The sequence below is a fragment of the Pleuronectes platessa genome, chromosome 17, assembly GCF_947347685.1.
Source record: "Pleuronectes platessa chromosome 17, fPlePla1.1, whole genome shotgun sequence".
Classification (NCBI taxonomy): Eukaryota; Metazoa; Chordata; class Actinopteri; order Pleuronectiformes; family Pleuronectidae; genus Pleuronectes; species Pleuronectes platessa.
In genome coordinates this window covers 22,734,402-22,755,155 of record NC_070642.1, presented here as the reverse complement: position 1 = coordinate 22,755,155, position 20,754 = coordinate 22,734,402, and the positions used below count along the sequence as shown (strand labels likewise).

At 48.1% G+C, this 20,754-nt stretch overlaps 2 protein-coding genes across 2 annotated transcripts; one reads left to right on the top strand and one right to left on the bottom strand.

Moving 5' to 3' along the window:
- The first annotated feature begins 2,407 nt into the window (after positions 1 to 2,407).
- nt5e (5'-nucleotidase, ecto (CD73)) lies at positions 2,408 to 7,824 on the top strand. Its single transcript, XM_053444967.1, is given in 11 exon segments — positions 2,408 to 2,537; positions 2,722 to 3,457; positions 4,083 to 4,305; positions 4,767 to 4,955; positions 5,761 to 5,958; positions 6,406 to 6,560; positions 6,772 to 6,880; positions 6,988 to 7,137; positions 7,229 to 7,429; positions 7,511 to 7,610; positions 7,612 to 7,824. Coding segments are annotated over 10 exon segments (1,734 nt in total). The 5' UTR covers positions 2,408 to 2,537; positions 2,722 to 3,115; the 3' UTR covers positions 7,679 to 7,824.
- Positions 7,825 to 8,911: 1,087 nt separating this feature from the next.
- On the bottom strand, positions 8,912 to 20,192 carry LOC128459997 (sorting nexin-14). Its single transcript, XM_053444982.1, has 28 exons — positions 19,862 to 20,192; positions 18,516 to 18,636; positions 18,300 to 18,373; positions 17,120 to 17,198; positions 16,934 to 16,977; positions 16,756 to 16,843; positions 16,141 to 16,225; positions 15,881 to 16,037; positions 14,815 to 14,890; positions 14,626 to 14,670; positions 14,429 to 14,509; positions 14,118 to 14,232; positions 13,887 to 14,042; positions 13,689 to 13,813; positions 13,454 to 13,512; positions 12,772 to 12,904; positions 12,368 to 12,554; positions 12,195 to 12,278; positions 12,017 to 12,117; positions 11,667 to 11,778; positions 11,529 to 11,569; positions 11,261 to 11,380; positions 10,464 to 10,587; positions 10,222 to 10,386; positions 10,024 to 10,119; positions 9,807 to 9,898; positions 9,615 to 9,671; positions 8,912 to 9,040 (listed from the first exon to the last, which is right to left on the bottom strand). The coding sequence occupies exons 1-28, from the start codon at positions 19,981 to 19,983 to the stop codon at positions 9,014 to 9,016; spliced, it is 2,766 nt and encodes a 921-aa protein (XP_053300957.1). The 5' UTR covers positions 19,984 to 20,192; the 3' UTR covers positions 8,912 to 9,013.
- Between the last annotated feature and the right edge of the window lie 562 nt (positions 20,193 to 20,754).

The window sequence follows — 20,754 nt, the reverse complement described above, 5'->3', positions numbered from 1 at the left end:
ATCACCTCATCACTGGAAGGTCGGCTCTGAAGGGGAGACTCATTGATTACTGAAGAAGTTGACGCCTGAAGCTCTTCATAGGATGCAGGGTCAGCTCCCCTCTTCATCACCAGCTGCTAGTGGAGTGCTCTTGTGCAAGGCAGTGACCTTCACCACTCAAGCATCTCTGGGTGGACAGTGTTGAGTTGTGGTGAACTTGATGAGTCAGTGGAAAAACCAGAAGAAGAAGAACAGGCGGATACACAATGGGAACAAGCAGGAGAAACCAGGAGGAAGCTACTGACGATGGGAGCGTGTGGTTTGTTCTACTGTTGTTTCATTTCCTTCTCTGGTCCTTTTGCAGCTGTGACCAGTGGAGGGACAGGATTCCATGGGAGCTCTGGTGGGGGGGGGGGGGCTCACCACCTGCTGCTCTCTGGAGAGAAGCTGTAACTCATCCGTTTGTCTCGTGGACCAAACGTCCATCATCATAACACAACATCTTCTCAGAACGCTGAGCCTCTAGCGCCCTCTGCTGTCAGGGGGACTGGTTGTAACAGGGTCGGCTGCTTGAGTCCAGATGTTGGATCAGAATCTGTTCTTCACATTCTCAGTAGATTCTTCAGCTCTGAGTGAGGCAGCTGTTTCCATTCATCTGCTGCAGTCTGCTGCCCTCTAGTGACACGCTGCTCCTCAGAGTCTCAGAGGAACTGACCTGAGAGCAGCCACGTGTCTGAAGCTTCCCTGAGGAGGAGCGATGTGCCAGGAGGAGGCGAGTTGGACGTTAAGAGGCAGAGCAACACAACAGGAGGAGAGACTCTGACTCTGACTTTGGTTCTATGTGCTCTGTGAAAATCTAAATTCCAGTCGCCTCCTTCAAACTCTTTGTTTGACTTCAGAACGTCAAACATTTCATTGATTGGCCTTCAGAAACAGTCAGAACTGTTTCATGCTTATTAAACTACTGCATTAGTTCCACCTCGCACAGTGAGAAGCATGGAACTAAAACCACTGCAGCTGCTCAGGTCCTGATTCCAGTGAAAAGCTCAAAACAAACCATTAACAAGCTCCTCAACACAACATGTGTTTGTGTTTCTCTAAAGAAAGATTCAAGGTTTCTTCACCGAGCAAGTTAGTGAAAACAAAACGTAGAAAAAGAAGTAGTAAAAAGTTCTAAATGGACCTCACCCAAAATGTGGTGGAGCCATAAACTATAAATAAAGTGTCTGGTATAAAGAAAGAACCCAGATATACAAACACACACATGTGATGACATCATCTGGAGTCAGTGTGAGGTTTATGACTAATGGATCTGTTTGGTTAAAGCTTAAAGTTTAAGTTTCTGTCTCTGATCATGTTTGACTTCTGCTCGTTGGTTTGTGTGAGTTTGTTGGTTCTCACCTCGATGTGTTTAGAGGCGTTACAGAGAGAGAGAGGGTTCTTCACTGAGTGGAGTGACGTCACTGAACCACCTCCACTGGGAGAGGACCAGTGGATCTGCACCAGTAAAGAAGTAAAGTTCCCTCTGCAGCGACGGGTGACGTCACTGCACCACACTCCAGTTCATGTCTCTGGGCTGTGTGGTTTGAAACCAGCAGAACGTGTGTTTCCATAATGAGCTGTGTGTGTCTGTGTGTGCTCGGGAGACGAGGTTGTGTTGCTGTGTGGTTAAACACGCCAGTGAATGAGTCACATGAACTGTGGGACACAAACTTCTTATTGTGACATGGAACCGTGACTAAGTTGTGTCAGTTGGAGGGTTTGGGTCCAGAGACCGGATGAGGTCGGGTTACATGTGGGAGAACCTCCTCACAGCTGCAGAGTCCAACATCTGTCCTGCAGCTGGAGCACCTCGGAGGAGAAGAGCAGCTGAGGCACTTTGTAGAGTCTGTGAAGCTCGGAGGGTCCAGGAGGACAGAAGCTTCAGGATCTGATCAAACAAACACAATCTGCAGCGGGACTGATTTGTGTTGAGTTGTTCTCGTATCTCACTGTGTGACTTGTTTTGTTTACACTTTACAGAGGAAGTTGTTGTACTTTGTTTGTTTAAATGTGCTTTATAAACAAAGTACTTAGATAGGAACTTAGATAAGTACTTAGATAGGAACTATCTAAGTACTTTGTTTATACCGTTCTATTTTGAGAATTTTTTACCAATCTTTCATTGAGAGTCTTTTAACTTTTTCCTTTATATGCTGGACTAACAGTCTGTCAGTTAAAGACATGAATAGTTTAAATAAAATTGTGAAGATCTGCTCTAAGATCACTGGCATCCAGCTCAAGAGCATAAGTTCATTGTGGAACAAACAAGCAGTCCAGAAAGCCAAATGCATTATCAGTCAGCCTGACCATGTCCTCAGTAAAGAATTTAAACTAATGCCTTCAGGGCGGCGCTACTGTTCAATCAGGACAAGAACAATGAGGTACTCCCACTCTTTATCCCTGCAACCATCAGGTTACTAAATGATGACAAAAGTAAGGAGTAGGTGGAGAGCACACCAGTGTTGCTGGGTGTTTCCGGGGGCAGGCTGGTTGTTACTGACGGGCTGAAATGAATTGTGAGTTAAATGTGTGTGTTGGACTGCCTTTGATATATGTTTTTGTCTACCTCCTATTGCAATTTATTGTATTTATTAAGTAATCTATTATGTGAGACTGGAAACTGTGAACGAAATTGCCCATTTTGGGATAAATAAAGTTTTCTAATCTAAAAAAAACTATCTGGTATCTTCTCATCTGCAGCTCAAGTTGAGGTTGAGTGGTCATCAGGGTCAGGAGGAGTGATGGGCGGAGGTCAAAGGTCACTGCTGCAGGGAGAAGGTCTGCTAGGGAGAGAGTGAGAGAGAGGCTGAAGAAGAAGATGAAGAAGAAGATGAAGATGGTGGATGTGTGGTCCCGCGGTAAGAAGGAGTGTGACGGGGAGAGAGGAGGCAGGAGGCGGATCATAAGAACACATCCTCCGCCCTCTGAAGACGCCTCCTGACGGAGAGTCTCTCTCAGTCTGCCCGGTACCAAGTGTCCCCGAGCCGCCTTCATCCTCCCTAGATAACCCGATCAGAACCCTTCAGCCTCCTTCTCCGGTTCCTCCTCCTCCTCCTCCTCCTGCTCCTCCTCGGGCTTTACGCGCAGCGGAGCGATGGAAGCGCTGCGCCCGGAGCCCCGCGCTCCTCCGCGGCTCCGCCTCGGCCGCCTCCTGCTGCTGCTGCTGGGCTGCAGCGTGTCCTGCTCGGCGGCCTGGGACCTGGTTCTCCTCCACACCAACGACGTGCACGCCCGCGTGGAGGAGAAGTGCGACCACCACGGCCGGTGCTCCGCCGGCGTGGCCCGGAGAGCCACGGAGGTCCGGAGGGTCCGAGCCGCCGAGCGCAACGTGCTGCTGCTGGACGCCGGGGACCAGTTCCAGGGAACCGTGTGGTTCAACTACTACAAGGGGGCCGAGGCGGCGCACTTCATGAACACCCTGAGATATGATGCCATGGTGAGACGGGTCCACCAGCAGGGACAAGAGGACACGAGGACAGGGAGACAGGGAGACACGAGGACAGGGAGACAGGGAGACAGGGACACTTTAACTTTCTAACAGACAAACTTTGACCTTCTGACAGACAGAGAGACACGTTAGAGTGGGACACCGTTGTAAAGTTGAATCTGTTTATTAAAGTTCACTCCTATTTTATAAACTAATGAAGTTGATTTGTAAAGAAACTGCAGGTTTCAGATAAATGGTGTAAAACTGTAAAGTACAAGAGAATGGATAAAGAAAATCTGTAGTAATAATAATGTAATATCACTAAAATGAACAAATCCCCTGGTGAGGTTGATAGTACTAACAATAATAATAATAATAACCATAATAATAATACTAGATGTAGAAGGACACATCTGGTGATGCTGGTTCCAGCTCCTCACTGAAACCTGGTCTTCATCAGACACTGGATTCATCCTGTGTTTATGTTTCAGATGTTTGAGATGTTCGTGTGAAAGTGAACCTGCCCCCCCACAGACAGTGTGTGTGTGTGGGGGGGGTCTACAGGAACCAGTGTTATTTTACCAAACATGGACGTTTAACTTGGAGCGTCTGTCTCATTGTCTCCGTCCCTCAGACCTTGGGGAATCACGAGTTTGACAACGGAGTGGAAGGTCTCATGAAACCGTTCATGGAGGAGATCCAGTGTCCGGTGGTCAGTGCCAACATCAGACCGGACCCGACCCTGGCAGCGACCTTTGGGAAGTCCTACCTGCCCTATAAGATCCTGGAGGTGGGGGGGCAGAGGGTCGGCGTGGTGGGGTACACGTCACAGGAGACGTCAGCCCTGTCCAAACCTGGTGAGTGGAAGGTGTCTGTCTGTGGTTAACATGTTGGTCTGGTTCTGTCTGTGGTTAACATGTCGGTCTGGTTCTGTCTGTGGTTAACATGTTGGTCTGGTTCTGTCTGTGGTTAACATGTTGGTCTGGTTCTGTCTGTGGTTAACGTGTTTAACTTCTCATCTAAAGTTTAAAAACAAACGGATGTAAAGTCAGGAAGGAAGACGCCTCAAAGACAAACAGGAACAGGAAATGATTTGATGAAGGTCATAAAGTTTGACTTCTGAACAATTGGTGGTAAAGATAGAAACAGAAACACCAGGAGAACCAGGACGAGGACACAGGAGACAGGAAGACAGTTCATATTCAGTCTGTTTGTCTTTTGTCCACTCGAGTCTCTGTGATTTGTTTGAACCTAAAGTAAAGAATTGATCTTGTGTTGAGATCTCACTTGAAGCCCTGATGACGTCTGGTGTGTCCAGGGCCTCACCTGGTGTTCGAGGAGGAGGTGGACGCTCTGCAGCCGCACGTGGACAAGCTCCTCACGCTGGGGGTCAACAAGGTCATCGCTCTGGGTCACTCTGGCTTCACCAAGGACCAGGACATCGCCAGGAGAGTCCGCGGAGTGGACGTGGTCATCGGGGGACACACCAACACCTTCCTCTACACGGGTGAGCGAGCGTGTGGTCTACTCGTGACATCATTTCCTGTTTGTTGTCTCCGTCTCTGTCTTAATATATGAAGTCACATGATGTTTGAGAGTAGTGCAGGTTTTTCTCATGCACGCTAACGAGCTAACGTGCTAACTAACGTGCGTGCGGTTTGACTCGTCTCATCCTGACAGCAAGAAGACTCAGATTTGTATGTTTTTTATAATGAGCATTCCAGCCTGCAGGGGGCGCTGGTGTAGCTACCCACTTTGACTTTTTGTAGGTAACTTAAAAACCTGCTGGACATCGTCCTCTTATGTTAAACGTCTTCCTTCTGACTCGTCTCTTCTTGTCCCTGGTCCGGAGGAGACGTCTCTGTCCTCCTGTCTGGTCTCAATCAGACACTGAGTCACACAAGCAGCTGGGATGGGAGGTCCTTGTTTCTGGAGCTCAGAGCTGCCAGGGAACTAAAACGTGTTCCTGCAGAAGACGGAGGTGTAGAAGGTTTGAGACCTGAGTCATTTGTGGGAAATAAATAAAAAATGAATCATTCAAGAGCTGAACAAGCTTCAACTGCGACCTGAAGGAGAAGGAGAAGCAAACATCCGGTTTTAATCTCCCCTCCTGTAAACAGATGTTAACTCTTGGAGTGTTTTTACATTTCCTGTGTTGAAGCTCTGCTGCGTTTCTCAAGAATCTTTACAAACATCATGTCCGACAGCCTCTGAACAAACACATGAAACGGTTTGTGTGTAATAAAGGTTCTGTTAGATTCCAGAGGAACCTTCAGCAGGTTAACGTTCATGTGAAACTCTGTGTTCCTCAGGGACTCCTCCCTCCAGTGAAGTGCCAGCAGGTCCATATCCCTTCATGGTGAAGTCAGAGGACGGGCGCCAGGTTCCTGTGGTGCAGGCCTACGCCTTCGGGAAATACTTGGGTTATCTGAAAGTGACCTTTAACGAGGCTGGAGACGTAGTGAGGTCCACAGGAAACCCCGTCCTGCTGGACAGCAGCGTCCCTCAGGGTAAAGAGCCCACAGCAGTCTGCCTCATCTGGTTCCTCCAGCAGCTCCATGAGTCTGTATCTGTTCAGAACGTTTCCTCTCGTCAGGGAACATGAGACGCTTCTTCATCCAGGGTTAGATCTCCTGTGGAACTCTTCAGGAACCTTCTCACCTGGTTTGGTTCAGACGTCACACTTTAGGTCTGAACTCAAATATCAGGTGTGAACGGTTCTTCTTCTTCTTCTTCTTCTTCTTCTTCTTCTTCTTCTTCTTCTTCTTCCTCCTCTTCCTCCTCCTCCTCCTTCTTCTTCTTCTTCTTCTTCTTCTTCTTCTTCTTCTTCTTCCTCTTCCTCCTCCTCCTCCTCCTCCTCCTCCTCCTCCTCCTCCTCCTCTCCTTCTAAACAAACCAGACCTGTCCTGTGTTCACATGAGAACCCGGTGAGTTAAGATCTGAACCTGGTTTCACAGACGCAGACGTTCTGGCCGATGTGGAGCGATGGAGGATGAATCTGAAGAACTACTCGTCTCAGGTGGTGGGACAGACGCTGGTCCTCCTGAACGGGGAAGCGGAGGAGTGTCGGTTCAGGGAGTGCAACCTGGGGAACCTGATCTGCGACGCCATGGTGAGTCTTCAACGGAGCAGGACGTGATCTTCATCCTCAGTGAAGATGAAGATTCAAGGAGAAAATAAACTGTTCTACAGGATCTGAGTTCTAATCTGGAACGTCTGAGAACAACCAGTCGTGTGTTCAGTGTTATAGATTATAGAATCTATAAACTAGAATCTATAAACTAGAATCTATAAACTGACATATGACTGATGATGATCTGCAGGTGGACAACAGCATCCAGCTCCCAGACGAGGTCCAGTGGAACCACGTCAGCGCCAGCATCTTCAACGGAGGCGGCGTCCGGGCGTCTGTGGACGAACGGACCAGGGGGGGTGCGTCACTGTGTCTCACTGGGACAACATGGACGTGTCTCACTGGGACAACACGCTGACAAACACATTGTAGATCCGAGAAGCAGATTTTGAAATGTGTTCCACAGGTTCGATCACCATGGAGGACCTGATCTCCGTGCTGCCGTTCGGAGGAACCTTCGACCTGGTGAGGCTGAGGGGCTCCACGCTGAGGAAGGCGTTCGAGTTCTCAGTGAGACGACACGGAGAAGGAACCGGAGAGTTCCTCCAAGTGTCCGGTACGGGGCCTCCACACGTCCCCCCTCAACACCGGTCCTCCAGCGGGTCGGTCGTCAGAGGAACTGATGGCGTCTGTCTTTCTTCTGTCAGGATTCCACGTGGAGTTCGACCTCTCCCGACCTCCAGGACACCGTGTGACCAGCCTCCTCATCCTCTGCACCGAGTGCCGCGTCCCTCTCTACCAGCCGGTGCAGGACGAGGCGGTGTACCCGGTGGTGCTGCCGTCCTACATGGTGAGCGGCGGGGACGGATACGCCATGATCCCCAACGAGATGGTCAAGCACAACAGCGGTGAGACATCCGAGGCGTCGGTTTGATTCCCACATTTATTATAAACTGCATCTCACCGTCTCTTCGTCCGTCTCCCTCCAGGAGATCTGGACATTTCAGTCGTCTCCAGGTTCATCGGGCAGAGAAAGAAAGTGTATCCTCCGGTTGAAGGACGAATCAGGCTCCTCAACTCGGCGGCGGGGGGGGCGGGGACCAGCTGCTCTGGTGGTTTCCCTGTCGCTGCTCTGGAGTGTGTGTGGGGCCATGTGAGACCGACAGGAAGAAGAGACGATGTCTCACCTTCACACGTCTCTGTCCTCGTCCACTGCAGTACCTCTGATGGACACCAGGGGCTGAGCTGCGACGGCTTATTAACACGTCTGAACACTTCCTGTTTCCATCAGCTCAGTTTGTTGTTCTGCTCAGAAACTTGACAGAACTTTGTAGAAAATCATCTGACGACAGAAATCGTTTTTTCTGCGTTTGTGTAAAAAAAATTAAAAACAATTTTACGTTGGATTCTAGGAAAAGTTGAGACTTTTAGCTAATGAATAACTTTTCTGTGAAAAAGTGATAAAAATGAAGAAATGAAAAAGACAAAGCTGCTCGATCAAAGAAGTTTTATCATGTACTGTGTGTACTTGTACTGTGGCAGGAGTAATAAACTTGTAACATTTGACTTCCTGGTACAACAGTCCCACTCCTTCCTCTTCCTCTCAGCGAGCTCGGGTCCCAGGGGAAGTCGGTCTTGAGGAAGTCTGTCTCTCCAGCCTCGTCCTCCAGCTCCTCCTGGTGGAACCGGAGACTTCACCGGCCTGATGGGAAACATGGTCCCTCAGAGAGCAGGAAGCCCCGCCTCCATCCCGGAGAGGAAGTGTTGTGTGATTTAAATCAGTTTGATTTCAGTGACAAGTTCATCTTCTCTTTTACACTCCAACAAGTCAAAGATCTGCATTGTGGGAACTGGTCTGTTATCTGGAGCGTGAAAGATGATTATAGAAGATAAATATAAAATTAGAGAAACTACAGCGAGCGTGAAGTGAGAGTTTGAGTTCAGGTTTGTTTCTGACGGATGAAGAGGAGACACGAGGACAGTGTCTCCAACATGTGACTGAACATGGAGGATTCAGACGTGTTGAGGACTCTTCCTCTTTCAGCTCAGCAGCCTCGGGGGAACAAGGCTCCTCTGTGTGAGGATCAGACCGACGCTCGCTGCCTGTTAATGGTTCATCAAACTTCCCAGTGAGAAAGAAGCTGCTGGGAACTTCTCACAGGAAACAACAGTTTTACATTTCAGCTCTTGACTCAGTGAGAATTCTTATCTCTGCTTCCTGTTGTGTCCACTGAATACTGGTTCATTCAAGCACGACCATCACATCCTCAGGAAAGTTATTAATTGACCTGGTTTTAATATTTTGAAAAGTCCTTGTACCTTGCACCACAGCACGGGGGGGGGAACATTTCAGAGATGAGTGAAAATCAGTGAAATCAAGAAGCTGCAGAGAATAAATAGATGTTTTTATTTCTGCATGAACGTAGTGTACAGTGGAATGTGGAAGTATTGCACTTTTGTCTTTCAGGATGTGGACGCAGCAGCGTCCCCTTTCACTCGCTGTTCGATTCCCTCGCACCCTGCAGGAGGAAACCACACGAGACATGAGACAAACTGTCGCACTGATGCATTGTGGGACATCAGCACCCGGGACTGGAAATAGAAAGCTCATCTTCACTTCTCGAGCTTTGTGGTCTGCAGCTGCAGAACGTGCAAAGTGCAGATTCTCAGAAAGGCTCAGAAGAAACCGTGAGAACAAACTGATCTGAAGTCAATCAAGTGTTTATAAGAACTTTAGATTAACAAACATCACGTTTATTCTGCTTCACATTAAAAGTCTTTCAGAGAAATGAGTTTAAGTTCTTGTTTATGTCTTTGTCTCTTGTCTCTTGTCCCTGTCTCTTGTTTATGTCTTTGTCTCTTGTCCCTGTCTCTTGTTCATGTCTTTGTCTCTTGTCTCTTGTTCATGTCTTTGTCTCTTGTCTCTTGTTCATGTCTTTGTCTCTTGTCCCTGTCCCTTGTTTATGTCTTTGTCTCTTGTCCCTGTCTCTTGTTTATGTCTTTGTCTCTTGTCCCTGTCTCTTGTTTATGTCTTTGTCTCTTGTCCCTGTCTCTTGTTTATGTCTTTGTCTCTTGTCCCTGTCCCCTGTTTACCTTGCTGAGTTCAGGGAACAGCTCCTGCACGGCGATGTCCAGCAGGACGTACGTCATCTGAGGACACATCAGAGACAAAGTGTAAAGACGAGTTATGGGTTGGAGTTGCTCCTCCACTCTGAACCTGGAGTTTATCCTAAGGATGATTTAATGAAGACTCTGGCGCCACCTGTCTGTCGGCTGTTGAATCACCTGTTTGTTGAGCAGCGGCTGCTGGAAGCTGTCGAACAGGAGACGGACTCCTTCGTACTTCGCCTCCTCTCCGATCCACTTTCCCACAAAGTCTGTGGACAAGCAGGAGTTCAGTTTGAGGTCTTATCAGAACACGTGGAGGACGAGGCGTCAGACTGATGAATCCCTGGAAGTAGAATCTGTTTATCTGGAGAGTTTGAAGTGTTGATAAACCGACCTGGTAAATATCTCATCATCTCGTCGAAGGTCCTCTTGGCTCGGAGCTGTTTGTCTTCAGGGGTTCGTTCCTCGCTGCTCTCACAGAAAACAGCGTCTGCAGCAGGAAACAAGAGCAGAGCTTTAATACATCAGAGTTCTGCACCGTCTGAGGGACCCTGAAGGCACCCCCCCCCCCCCCCCCCGACAGGTGTCCCACCTCGGAGCTGCGTGATGAGCGACACCATGCGGTGCTCCTGTAGAACCTGCTCCAGCCTGAGCTGCATGTACTGGTCCATGTAGGCCTCGAACGTGTTCTTCAGCAGGATCCTCCCGGCCGACAGGAGGTGGTGCAGCCAGTCGGGCACGTGGAACACCACCCGACCTGAGGAGCACAGCGGGGGATGGGTTCAGCCCCCCCCGGTCCTGAGATGTGACTGAACAGTGGAGCTTGTTACTCACCCACGTGCATCAAGCAGTCGTACATGCCCTGGACGCTGACCAGCTCCAGGAAGCAGTTGTGGTTCTGTCTCTTCTCTGAACTCTCCGACACGTTCGCGTTGTTCTGGAACACGTGACTGAAAAGCTGCAGGAGAAGAACCAGAGAAGAAAGAAGATCAGAGGAGACAGAAGGAGACAGGAGCAGGAACTCTGAGATGTTTCCTCGCTGAGATGTTTCCTCACTGAGATGCTTCCTCACTGAGATATTTCCTCACTGAGATGTTTCCTCACTGACATGTTTCCTCACTGAGATGTTTCCTCACTGAGATGTTTCCTCACTGAGATGCTTCCTCACTGAGATATTTCCTCACTGAGATGTTTCCTCACTGACATGTTTCCTCACTGAGATGTTTCCTCACTGAGATGTTTCCTCACTGAGATGTTTCCTCACTGAGATGCTTCCTCACTGAGATGTTTCCTCACTGAGATGTTACCTCACTGAGATGTTTCCTCACTGAGATGTTTCCTCACTGAGATGCTTCCTCACTGAGATGTTTCCTCACTGAGATGTTTCCTCACTGAGATGTTTCCTCAGAGAGATGCTTCCTCACTGAGATGTTTCCTCACTGAGATGTTTCCTCACTGAGATGCTTCCTCACTGAGATGCTTCCTCACTGAGATGTTTCCTCACTGAGATGCTTCCTCACTGAGATGTTACCTTACTGAGATGTTTCCTCACTGAGATGTTCCCTCACTGAGATGTTTCCTCACTGAGATGTTTCCTGAGCCTGTGTCTGACAGCCTTGTGGTGGTTGTACCTTCTTGTTGTTCTCCGTGCTCGGGCTGAGGATGGTCAGCTCCGGTCTACTGGGTTTGGGTTTGGGCGACTCGCAGGAGTTGAAGAAGCTCTGGATGAACGGCTCCAGGTTCTGTCCTCTCTGGAAAAACAGACGTTTCACACGGTTCAGTTTCCATCATCTGATCTCCAGCTTGTTAGGAGACGTTCTTCAGAGGTTGGATTCTGGAGCTATCTCACAGGAAGTCGTGTTTCACCCTGTGAGACATAAAGGTGAAGAAGAGACTCACCTCTTTAATCAGCTTCCCTGGGACGGACTTGAACATCTTCCCTGAGACACAAAGAGGAGACCAACAAACAGTTTAGTTTGAATTATGAGGAATATGAAGCTTTTCTAAAGTTGTTTATTTTCCTGAAGGAGTTTCTACCGAGGTTGACGTCCGGCAGCATCCTGTCGAGGAACTGAGACTCCATGCTGTGAGGAGACAGGAAGTCCGCCAGCAGCTGACTGTTACTGAGCTCCAGGTGCTTCAGGAGTCTCTGACACACACACACACACAAACACACAAAAACACACACACACCAGAAAACAATCAATACACAATCTACAGTCGCTCAAACATCACAACAAAACACATCCTTCACTATTTTAAGAGATGTTCACCTTTAAATGATATGACTGTTTGTTTTGATATCTGGAACGTGAATCATAGCGCCACCTAGAGGTTCAAACTGTCCTGGGTGTGATTACTTCCTGTTATTCTCCAGATTAAAATACCTGCAAATATTCCTCAAACTCCTCCTTCTTCGATGCGAGGAATTCATAATTCTTTGGTCCGATGATCCGTTTGGACGGAAGCTGTGCGTCTGAGAACGTGCCTGAAAGAAAACGAGTCCACGATGAGATTGAACGGTGACACTGAAGAGACAGAGAGAAGCTGAAGAGAGAAGTTCACCGTGGAACTCAGTCAGTTTGGATTCCAGGACGTAGAACTCCAGATATCTCCTGAACACCGACCACTTCTCCGTCTCATGACCGACTGGAAGAGAAGAAACAGAAGGTCACACCGGGAGGAGGAGGAGGAGGGGGTTTGAACCGGCGCGGTGGACAAGGTGGTCGCCCGCTCGCCTGTCTTCCTGTCCTTGCGCTCCACGTCGATGCAGAACACGGGGACCCGCTCCCTCTTGGCCTCGTCGTCGTAGATGTCGATGTAGGGGATGGAGATGCTCCAGGCCGACAGGTTCCTCAGGGCGCCGGCTGCACTGACCGGCTCGGCGGGGGGGTCATCCTCCATCACCACCGTCGCCTCCTCCACCTGAAAAACACGTGAACCAACTGATCTGAGAACTGAGAAGTGACTCATCAACAAACCTGCTGAGGTGAAATGACTTTAGTGTGTGTGTGTAAAAGAGAGATCACAGGTTAATAGTATGAATGATGACTGCTCCTCCCCCCCCCCCCCCCCCCCCCCCCCTCACTGACAACACGCCCACCTGACACTTAACATTAAGAGTTGATCATGTGACGCTCACCAGGTCGTCGTCCATGTCGCTCATGGCGCTGGGCGGCAGCATGGCGCCCTCCATGGTCGTGCTCCGGAACACTCCTTTGATCTTGCTGCCGATCCTGCTGATGCCGAACGTCTCCCCTCGTTTCAACGGGTTCCTGCAGAGAGAGAGAGAGAGAGAGAGAGAGAGAGAGAGAGAGAGAGAGGTCGATCACGTCTCTGGACCTGAAGAAGAAGATTCCTCTGCTGATCAGTGAAGACAGAACTCCACAGAAGAAGTTTCTAACGAGGAGTCGGTCTGATGAAACCTCTCAGACTCTCTCTTCTTGGTTTCCTGTCTCCTGTGGATCTTCTGCTCTGAACCTCAATCAAAGTCATTGATTCTATAACGACTTGAAGTTTCTGCTCAGTCGCACAAACTCTCTTTCAAACGAGCTTCAGAGTAAAACATCGATAGTTCAGTTGGTTTGTTTCAGTAAAACTATTCTACATGTTGGAGGACGAGTTTCTATCACAGATCTATAGAGATATATGTATATCTCTATAGATCTCTATATATATGTGTGTGTGTGTGTGTAAAAATATGGCTGCATATGAAACTTGATACTTCCTGTATCGTTCCTGTTGACTCAGAATGTCTGAACTCTTTGGTTAGATGTTTACAGAAGTGGATAAATGATTTGTAGAACTATGAATGAATCACTGACCTGTTGATCCTGGAGCTCCTGGTCAGAGACTCGGCTCCTCGCAGCAGGTGCCGGAAGTACTGAGCACAGACGACAGATTACAAACCACTGATCCCAGGTCATTCTGAATTATACAGTTTGATTCACAGTGTAAAACCGACTGTCTGGATAAAGTGATAAAACCACACAATGTTACAAAGGATCCGTTTTGACAGCTGAGCCGTGGCCGTGGTCTCAGTCCGTGTGGGGGTCTCACCTCGTCACTGTGGCAGAACATGGGGGTGAAGACTCTCTCCAGCAGAGACAGGACGTGCTCGTAGGCCTCGAACAGGCAGCGCATGGTCTGCAGCTTCACCACCTCCCCGTACGCACCTGTGGCGACTGAGAGCAGAGAGGAGCCGCTGAGAGCTGCACTGTGAGGGCTGAGGAGGTGCAGGGAGCGGAGGAGTCTTACTGTTCCTGATCTCCTCCACGATGAACGGGTCGAAGCTGATCTTGTCGATGCTCTCGTCCAGGCAGTAGGTCTCGTAGATGTGCAGCACCTCGCCGTGCAGCCGCTGCAGCTCCGAGTCGCTCAGCTCCGGACTCAGGATCTTATCGTTGAACTCCTCTGGAGGACACGTCAGGAGCTCGTGAGTTCTGAGGCAGAAGAATGAGGTGTGTGTGTGTGAGGCGGGTTCCTTACCCACGGCCAGGCAGAACTGCAGCACGTGCACGGCTCCTTCCTGCTTCAGGAAGTTCATGAAACGAAAGAGGAGGTCCTGCTGATCCCGGATCTGCCTCAGCTCCAGCTTCAGCACCTGGAGGACGAGGTTACAGGAAACGCTTCAGACACTCAGACGAAGACGGGTGAGAGGACGTGTCTGTCTCCTGTGGACGTGTCTGTCTCCTGTGGACGTGTCTGTCTCCTGTGGACGTGTCTGTCTCCTGTGGACGTGTCTGTCTCCTGTGGACGTGTCTGTCTCCTGTGGACGTCTCGTTCTGTCTCGTACTCACAGACGCCTTCTTGTTGCTGACGTCGGCGTATTTCTGTAGAAATGGAACCAGGTCTGAGGGCGGCTCGGAGGAGGCTTCAGGCTGGAGACACAGAGCAGATTTAAAACTTGGGTTAGATGTTTAAAGGTTTTACTTTTAGGCAGTAGAGTCGATTGAATATTTAATATACGACAGTTAGTTTTAGAAGTTTTACTCACTGGAGTGTCCTCAACGAATATGAGCACCATGAGGTTCACAGTGTCCTGGAGACAAAGAGAAGTTAAAATGACTTGAAGTTTCTTTCAGACTCATCTTCCCACCACACGGAGGCGCTACAGGCTCATTTCAGCTCAACGTTAGAGGATCTAAGCAGCTCCTCTTCTTCACACACACACTGCTCTACTCACAGCGTCGGCCATGAAGTCCATGGTCGGTAAGAGGACGGATCCGGACATCACCTCCCGCAGCAGCAGAGCCAGAGACCTGGACCAGGACGAGACGCTGGTTCAGCTTCAACATGAAACGTCTCAGTTCTCCACAAAGTCCACAAGAGAACCGGGTCCGAGCTGAAGCCCCACCCACCACCATCATACTACTGCTATGGTTCCGCCTGCTGGAGTTTCCTCCGAATCAGAGACTCGTGTGAACTGATCTCCTGTCACTAACACTTCCTGTAAGTAGCACTTCCTGTCGGTAGCACTTCCTGTCGGTAATACTTCCTGTCAGGAACATAGATATATATATAAAGGCTAGATGTCTCGTCCGCGTTTCCGGCCAACGGAGACGAACGTCCGCACATGGCGGCCATCTTGCCACAGGCAGCTCGCCCACCCATAACATTGTGATGGTAGTGAAACATGTACTTTTTAAATAAAAGAAAAAAAAAAAAATCTTAATGTATATTTGTATAGGGAAATCTTGTACCTATATAGAACATTATTCTATTTTTTAGAAAATAACATAATTATTCATAAGTATGCAGTGTCATAACTACATCTCTGACGTTTATTACAAACCGAACCGTTTAAAAATCAGTTGAGAATTTAGCAAGTTATGGTTATTTAAAAAGTACGTACCACTACAACACAATGTTATGGGTGAGCGAGCTGCCTGTGGCAAGATGGCCGCCATGTGCGGATGTTCGACTCCATTGGCCGAGACATCTAGCCTTTATATATATATATGGTCAGGAACACTTCCTGTCGGTAACACTTCCTGTCGGTAACACTTCCTGTCGGTAACACTTCCTGACGCTAGCACTTCCTGTCGGTAACACTTCCTGTCGGTAACACTTCCTGTCGCTAACACTTCCTTTTGCTAACACTTCTGTTCAGCAACCAGCTGCAGAGGAGACCATCTACTTCCTGTTTCCGTCACATGACCAGGTGAACGGTCATGTGACGTGTGTTTTAGTGGACGGTCGTCTGGACGTCTGGATGGGAGCTGGGACGCTGGTCTCAGGTCTGTGCCTACCTGCAGTCTGTAGCTTTGGGCGGCATCACGTAGGGAAACAGCATCTCAGTCAGTTTCCTCAAGTAGATCAACTCGTCCCTCCGGCTGCGCAGAGCGACGTGGAGGTCGGCTCCGTATCCGTCCAGAGCCGCCGTCTGTAAACCGTCCACGTTCTGCACTGAGGACAAACCGACACAGAGCGGGACGTTAGCCACAGACGGCTGCTGGACAGTCAGTGAGTCACGGAGACGCTTTGCTGTGAAGACAAATTCTGTTTCTACCTTTTCCTCGAGCCTTTGCAATAACTTCAATGTGCTTCATCGCAGCTTTCATCACTTTGTCTGCAAACACAGCGGAGACGTCCACCTGCGGAGGACAGACACACAGACACGTCAGTGAGCCTCGGACACGTCAGTGAGCCTCGGAGACACAGACACGTCAGTGAGCCTGAGACACACAGACACGTCAGTGAGCCTGGGAGACACAGACACGTCAGTGAGCCTGAGACACGTCAGTGAGCCTGGGAGACACAGACACGTCAGTGAGCCTCGGACACGTCAGTGAGCCTGAGACACGTCAGTGAGCCTGGGAGACACAGACACGTCAGTGAGCCTGGGAGACACAGACACGTCAGTGAGCCTGAGACACGTCAGTGAGCCTGGGAGACACAGACACGTCAGTGAGCCTCGGACACGTCAGTGAGCCTGGGAGACACAGACACGTCAGTGAGCCTGAAACACATCAGTGAGCCTGGGACACGTCAGTGAGCCTGAGACACGTCAGTGAGCCTGGGACACGTCAGTGAGCCTGAGACACGTCAGTGAGACATCTTCATGTGTAAAGTTTGTCTCGTCTTCAATCTGCTCTTGTCCTGCTGACGTGTGATTGGTCGTCACCTTCTGAGCCCGGCGGACGAGCACCGAGGCGAAGAAGCGAAACGTCGTCCTCAGCTCGTCCACACACGCCTCGTCGTCTGTGATGTCCCTGAAATCCACAGGAAGAGTTTTACAACAGCGTCGGAGTTTATCTGTCAGTAGACAACAGGGGAGGGGGGGGGGGGGGGGGTCCTCGTACCTGTACCAGGGGAACACGAAGTTCTCCAGAACCAACTCGAACACCTACAGGACGAGAGAGAGAGAGAGAGAGAGAGAGGTCAGTGGTTCCAGTTCCACAGAAGCAAACGATGAAGATCTGGACGTGGGTTTCAGACGATCTAAAGTGTGTTTTCCTCTGAGGGATTCAAACCCTCGACGTTCGTACCTCTGCTACGGAGGCGTCCACCTGGGACGGAACCTTCAGGTCCAACCAGGGCTGGTAGTTCTCCAGCAGCAGCGTCGGCCTGCGGACAACAAGGATCAGAGCCCGAGGGATACGAACCTTTCACAGACTGACCTACAGACTGCATCTGTCTGTAGTTCACACGTCTTCATCATGGTTCAGGTTCATACAGTGAGAACATGAGACGTGTCTGTAGTTCACACGTCTTCAACATGGTTCAGACATGTTCATACAGTAAGAACATGAGACGTGTCTGTAGTTCACACGTCTTCATCATGGTTCAGACACGTTCATACAGTAAGAACACGAGACGTGTCAAGTTCCACAGATATGAAGGAAAATCACATTGAGAATAAAGAGAAGTTTCCAGATCGAATCACTGAGAACAAACTGCAACACAAACTTTACAAAACTAAACTCTTTAAAAACAAGTTAACTGAAACATGTGTACATATAGATTATATCTGTACATATAGATTATATCTGTCCATATAGATTATACCTGTCCATATAGATTATACCTGTCCATATAGATTATATCTGTACATAAAGATTATATCTGTCCATATAGATTATATCTGTCCATATAGATTATATCTGTATTTATAGATTATATCTGTCCATATAGATTATATCTGTCCATATAGATTATATCTGTCCATGTAGATTATATCTGTATTTATAGATTATATCTGTAAATATAGATTATATCTGTATTTATAGATTATATCTGTAAATATAGATTATATCTGTAAATATAGATTATATCTGTACATATAGATTATATCTGTCCATATAGATTATATCTGCACATATAGATTATATCTGTCCATATAGATTATATCTGTATTTATAGATTATATCTGTCCATGTAGATTTTATCTGTCCATATAGATTATATCTGTCCATATAGATTATATCTGTATTTATAGATTATATCTGTCCATATAGATTATATCTGTCCAGATAGATTATATCTGTACATATAGATTATATCTGTACATATAGATTATATCCGTATAAGCATCGTCCACATCAGTTGGGCTCTCGTGCACAATGTGTGTGCATGTTTATTAAATACATGTTGAGGTAGAATCCAAACACTGGTGATATATTACACACATGTAAACACACATGCATGTTGTGTGTCATGTGAAGTTACCGGTGACGTTTGCACTTGACCTTCCCGCACACGGCACAGCTGTGACCCAGAGGAAACAGCTCCTGCTGCTGCTGCTGCTGCAAGAAACCAGCACACCCAGTTCATCAGACCAGTTCATCAGACCAGTTCATCAGACCAGTTCATCATCTGGTCTCTGGAAACATCTGGGAGACAAACTGGTGGAATCAGGACGGAGACCAGAGGACGTCCACTCACCTGGACTCTTGGTTTGATGGACACCAGCACGTTGGGGAGAAGAGACTCTGGACCGAGGGAAACGTAGAAGGTGACGACACCGGCCAGGAAGGACCAGAACACCAGCAGGACGTGAAGGTAGCTGCGCACACACACACACACACACACACACACACACACACACACACACACACACACACACACACACACACACACACACACACACACACACACACACACCTGTTATACTGCACAGCTTCAACACACAAACACCTACACAAATAGCTGCAACACACAGACACAGCTTCAACACAAACAGCAATACACACACACACACACAGCTGTTATACTGCACAGCTTCAACACACACAGACACACACAAATCTATTATACTGCACAGCTTCAACACACACACACAAACAGCAACACACAGACACACACATCTGTTAAACTACACATCTCCAACACACACACAGCTTCAACACACAGACACCCACACAGCTGTTAAACTACACATCTTCAACACAAACAGCAACACACAGACACACACACACATCTGTTATACTGCAGAGCTTCAACACACATGGCAGAAAGGGAGCCTTGATCTCCCCCTGGTGGCTCGCTGCAGGTTTTTTTTATTAAAACGACTTTATTTAGACTGAAGAATATTCTTGCTGTGAAGTTACAGTGCCCCCTGTGGACACATGTAAGAACTTATCACGTGCGTGAGCAGGTCACATGTCGGGACCTGTCGGGTAGAACTGGGTTTTCAATCAATGATGAATGTTCTGTGTTTTATATGATGGTTTGTAATAATTCAAAATGAACACGCCAATGAGAGTAAGCGTGTTATTTTGTTGTTTGGCCCCGGATCTCTGTTATCGATTATTCAGGCGGGCTAGGGCGGCTATGCTCACAGTATCAATCATCAATCAAATTTTATTTGTATCGCCCATATTCACAAATCACAATTCGTCTCATAGGGCTTTAACATGGTGTGACATCCTCTGTCCTTAACCCTCAAGTTATTAAGTATCAATATTAACTAATACTATTACAAATGATATAGAAGTATTAGATTAATTTGCTGTGCCATCAGAGGAAAAACACGTAGCGCTAATTTATTGACTATCTTAGTTCTGTGAGCTGCTACGTTCTGTCTGTTCTGTCTGTTCTGTGTCAGTGAAGGAACCTTGACTCAACACAACGTAAAGGTCACATGGTCACATGGTCACGTGTCCTGTCCACTAACATGGAAGAGGCGGGGCTTGTGACATGTACTGCAGCCAGCCACCGGAGGGCGATCGAGACGCTTTTGGCTTCACCTCACTGCAGACATGGGGCAGTGACGTCACAGACACGCTCACCTGTTGAGCAGCACAGTGACGCAGAGCAGCGTCATCAGCAGGAAGCAGAAGAGCGGGTAGTGACGTCCCGCCTCCGTCAGCCGTCTCCTCACGTCCATCAGGAACCAAGGAGCCGCCATCATGTCCCCGGCCGCTCCGGTTCGCTCCGGTTCGCTCCGGTTTGCTCCCCCTAGGTGGACGGGGTGTGTCCGGTTGAAGTCGCGTGTTCCCGGTGAACGGGTCACGTGATGTCCCGGTGCTGGACCTCAGCTCCTCATTTAAAAACAACACGACTCACACTTCCGACTTCATGTTTGTTTCTGAGCCCTGACACTTCCGGTCCCGAAACTTCCGCTTCCTGGGTTGCCAGGTCTGAGAGAAACTTTTAGAAAGACGTTAAATGTTTGAAAATATAAATTTCAAACGTTTCATATAAATGATATAAATATACATTCAATGTGTTATTATTGTGTGTATTATATATGTACAGTTGTTTGTAATCCTGTCAAGTTTCTTTAAGCAGTGTTTAAAGCACAGAAACTAGTGAAACATTAACCTCTTGATTTCTAAAAGTCCAAACTTTAAAACATTGAACTCAGGGAACAACTTCTCATCTATTTAAGTGTAATCTTGAGTTAAGTCATTTTTACCTCTTTATCTTTAAGTGACTTTGTGTCTCTATTACTATGAGGATAAAAACTGTTGTTCAAATCAACTCTAAACACAAGTGAGGGACCTGGCAACCATCGATCCCAGTGACGTCACTTCTGTTTTCCGTTGACTCAGGATTTAGTTGGATTTATAGCTACAGAGTTCACCAATTAACTTCTGCAGTGTTTATATTTAATTCAAGACGTATTAGTTATGAACTGACAATAAAAAGCAACATATAAATCCCATTATTCATCTATTAT

Excerpts from the sequence above, each read along its gene's own strand:
- LOC128459997 (XM_053444982.1), bottom strand. The coding sequence starts at position 19,983 with ATGATGGCGGCTCCTTGGTTCCTGATGGACGTGAGGAGACGGCTGACG. Across the intron at positions 16,226-16,755 it reads TCGTCCGCCGGGCTCAGAAG|GTGGACGTCTCCGCTGTGTT; the intron begins GTGACGACCAAT and ends TGTCCTCCGCAG. Across the intron at positions 11,381-11,528 it reads CAGGGAAGCTGATTAAAGAG|AGAGGACAGAACCTGGAGCC; the intron begins GTGAGTCTCTTC and ends CTGTTTTTCCAG.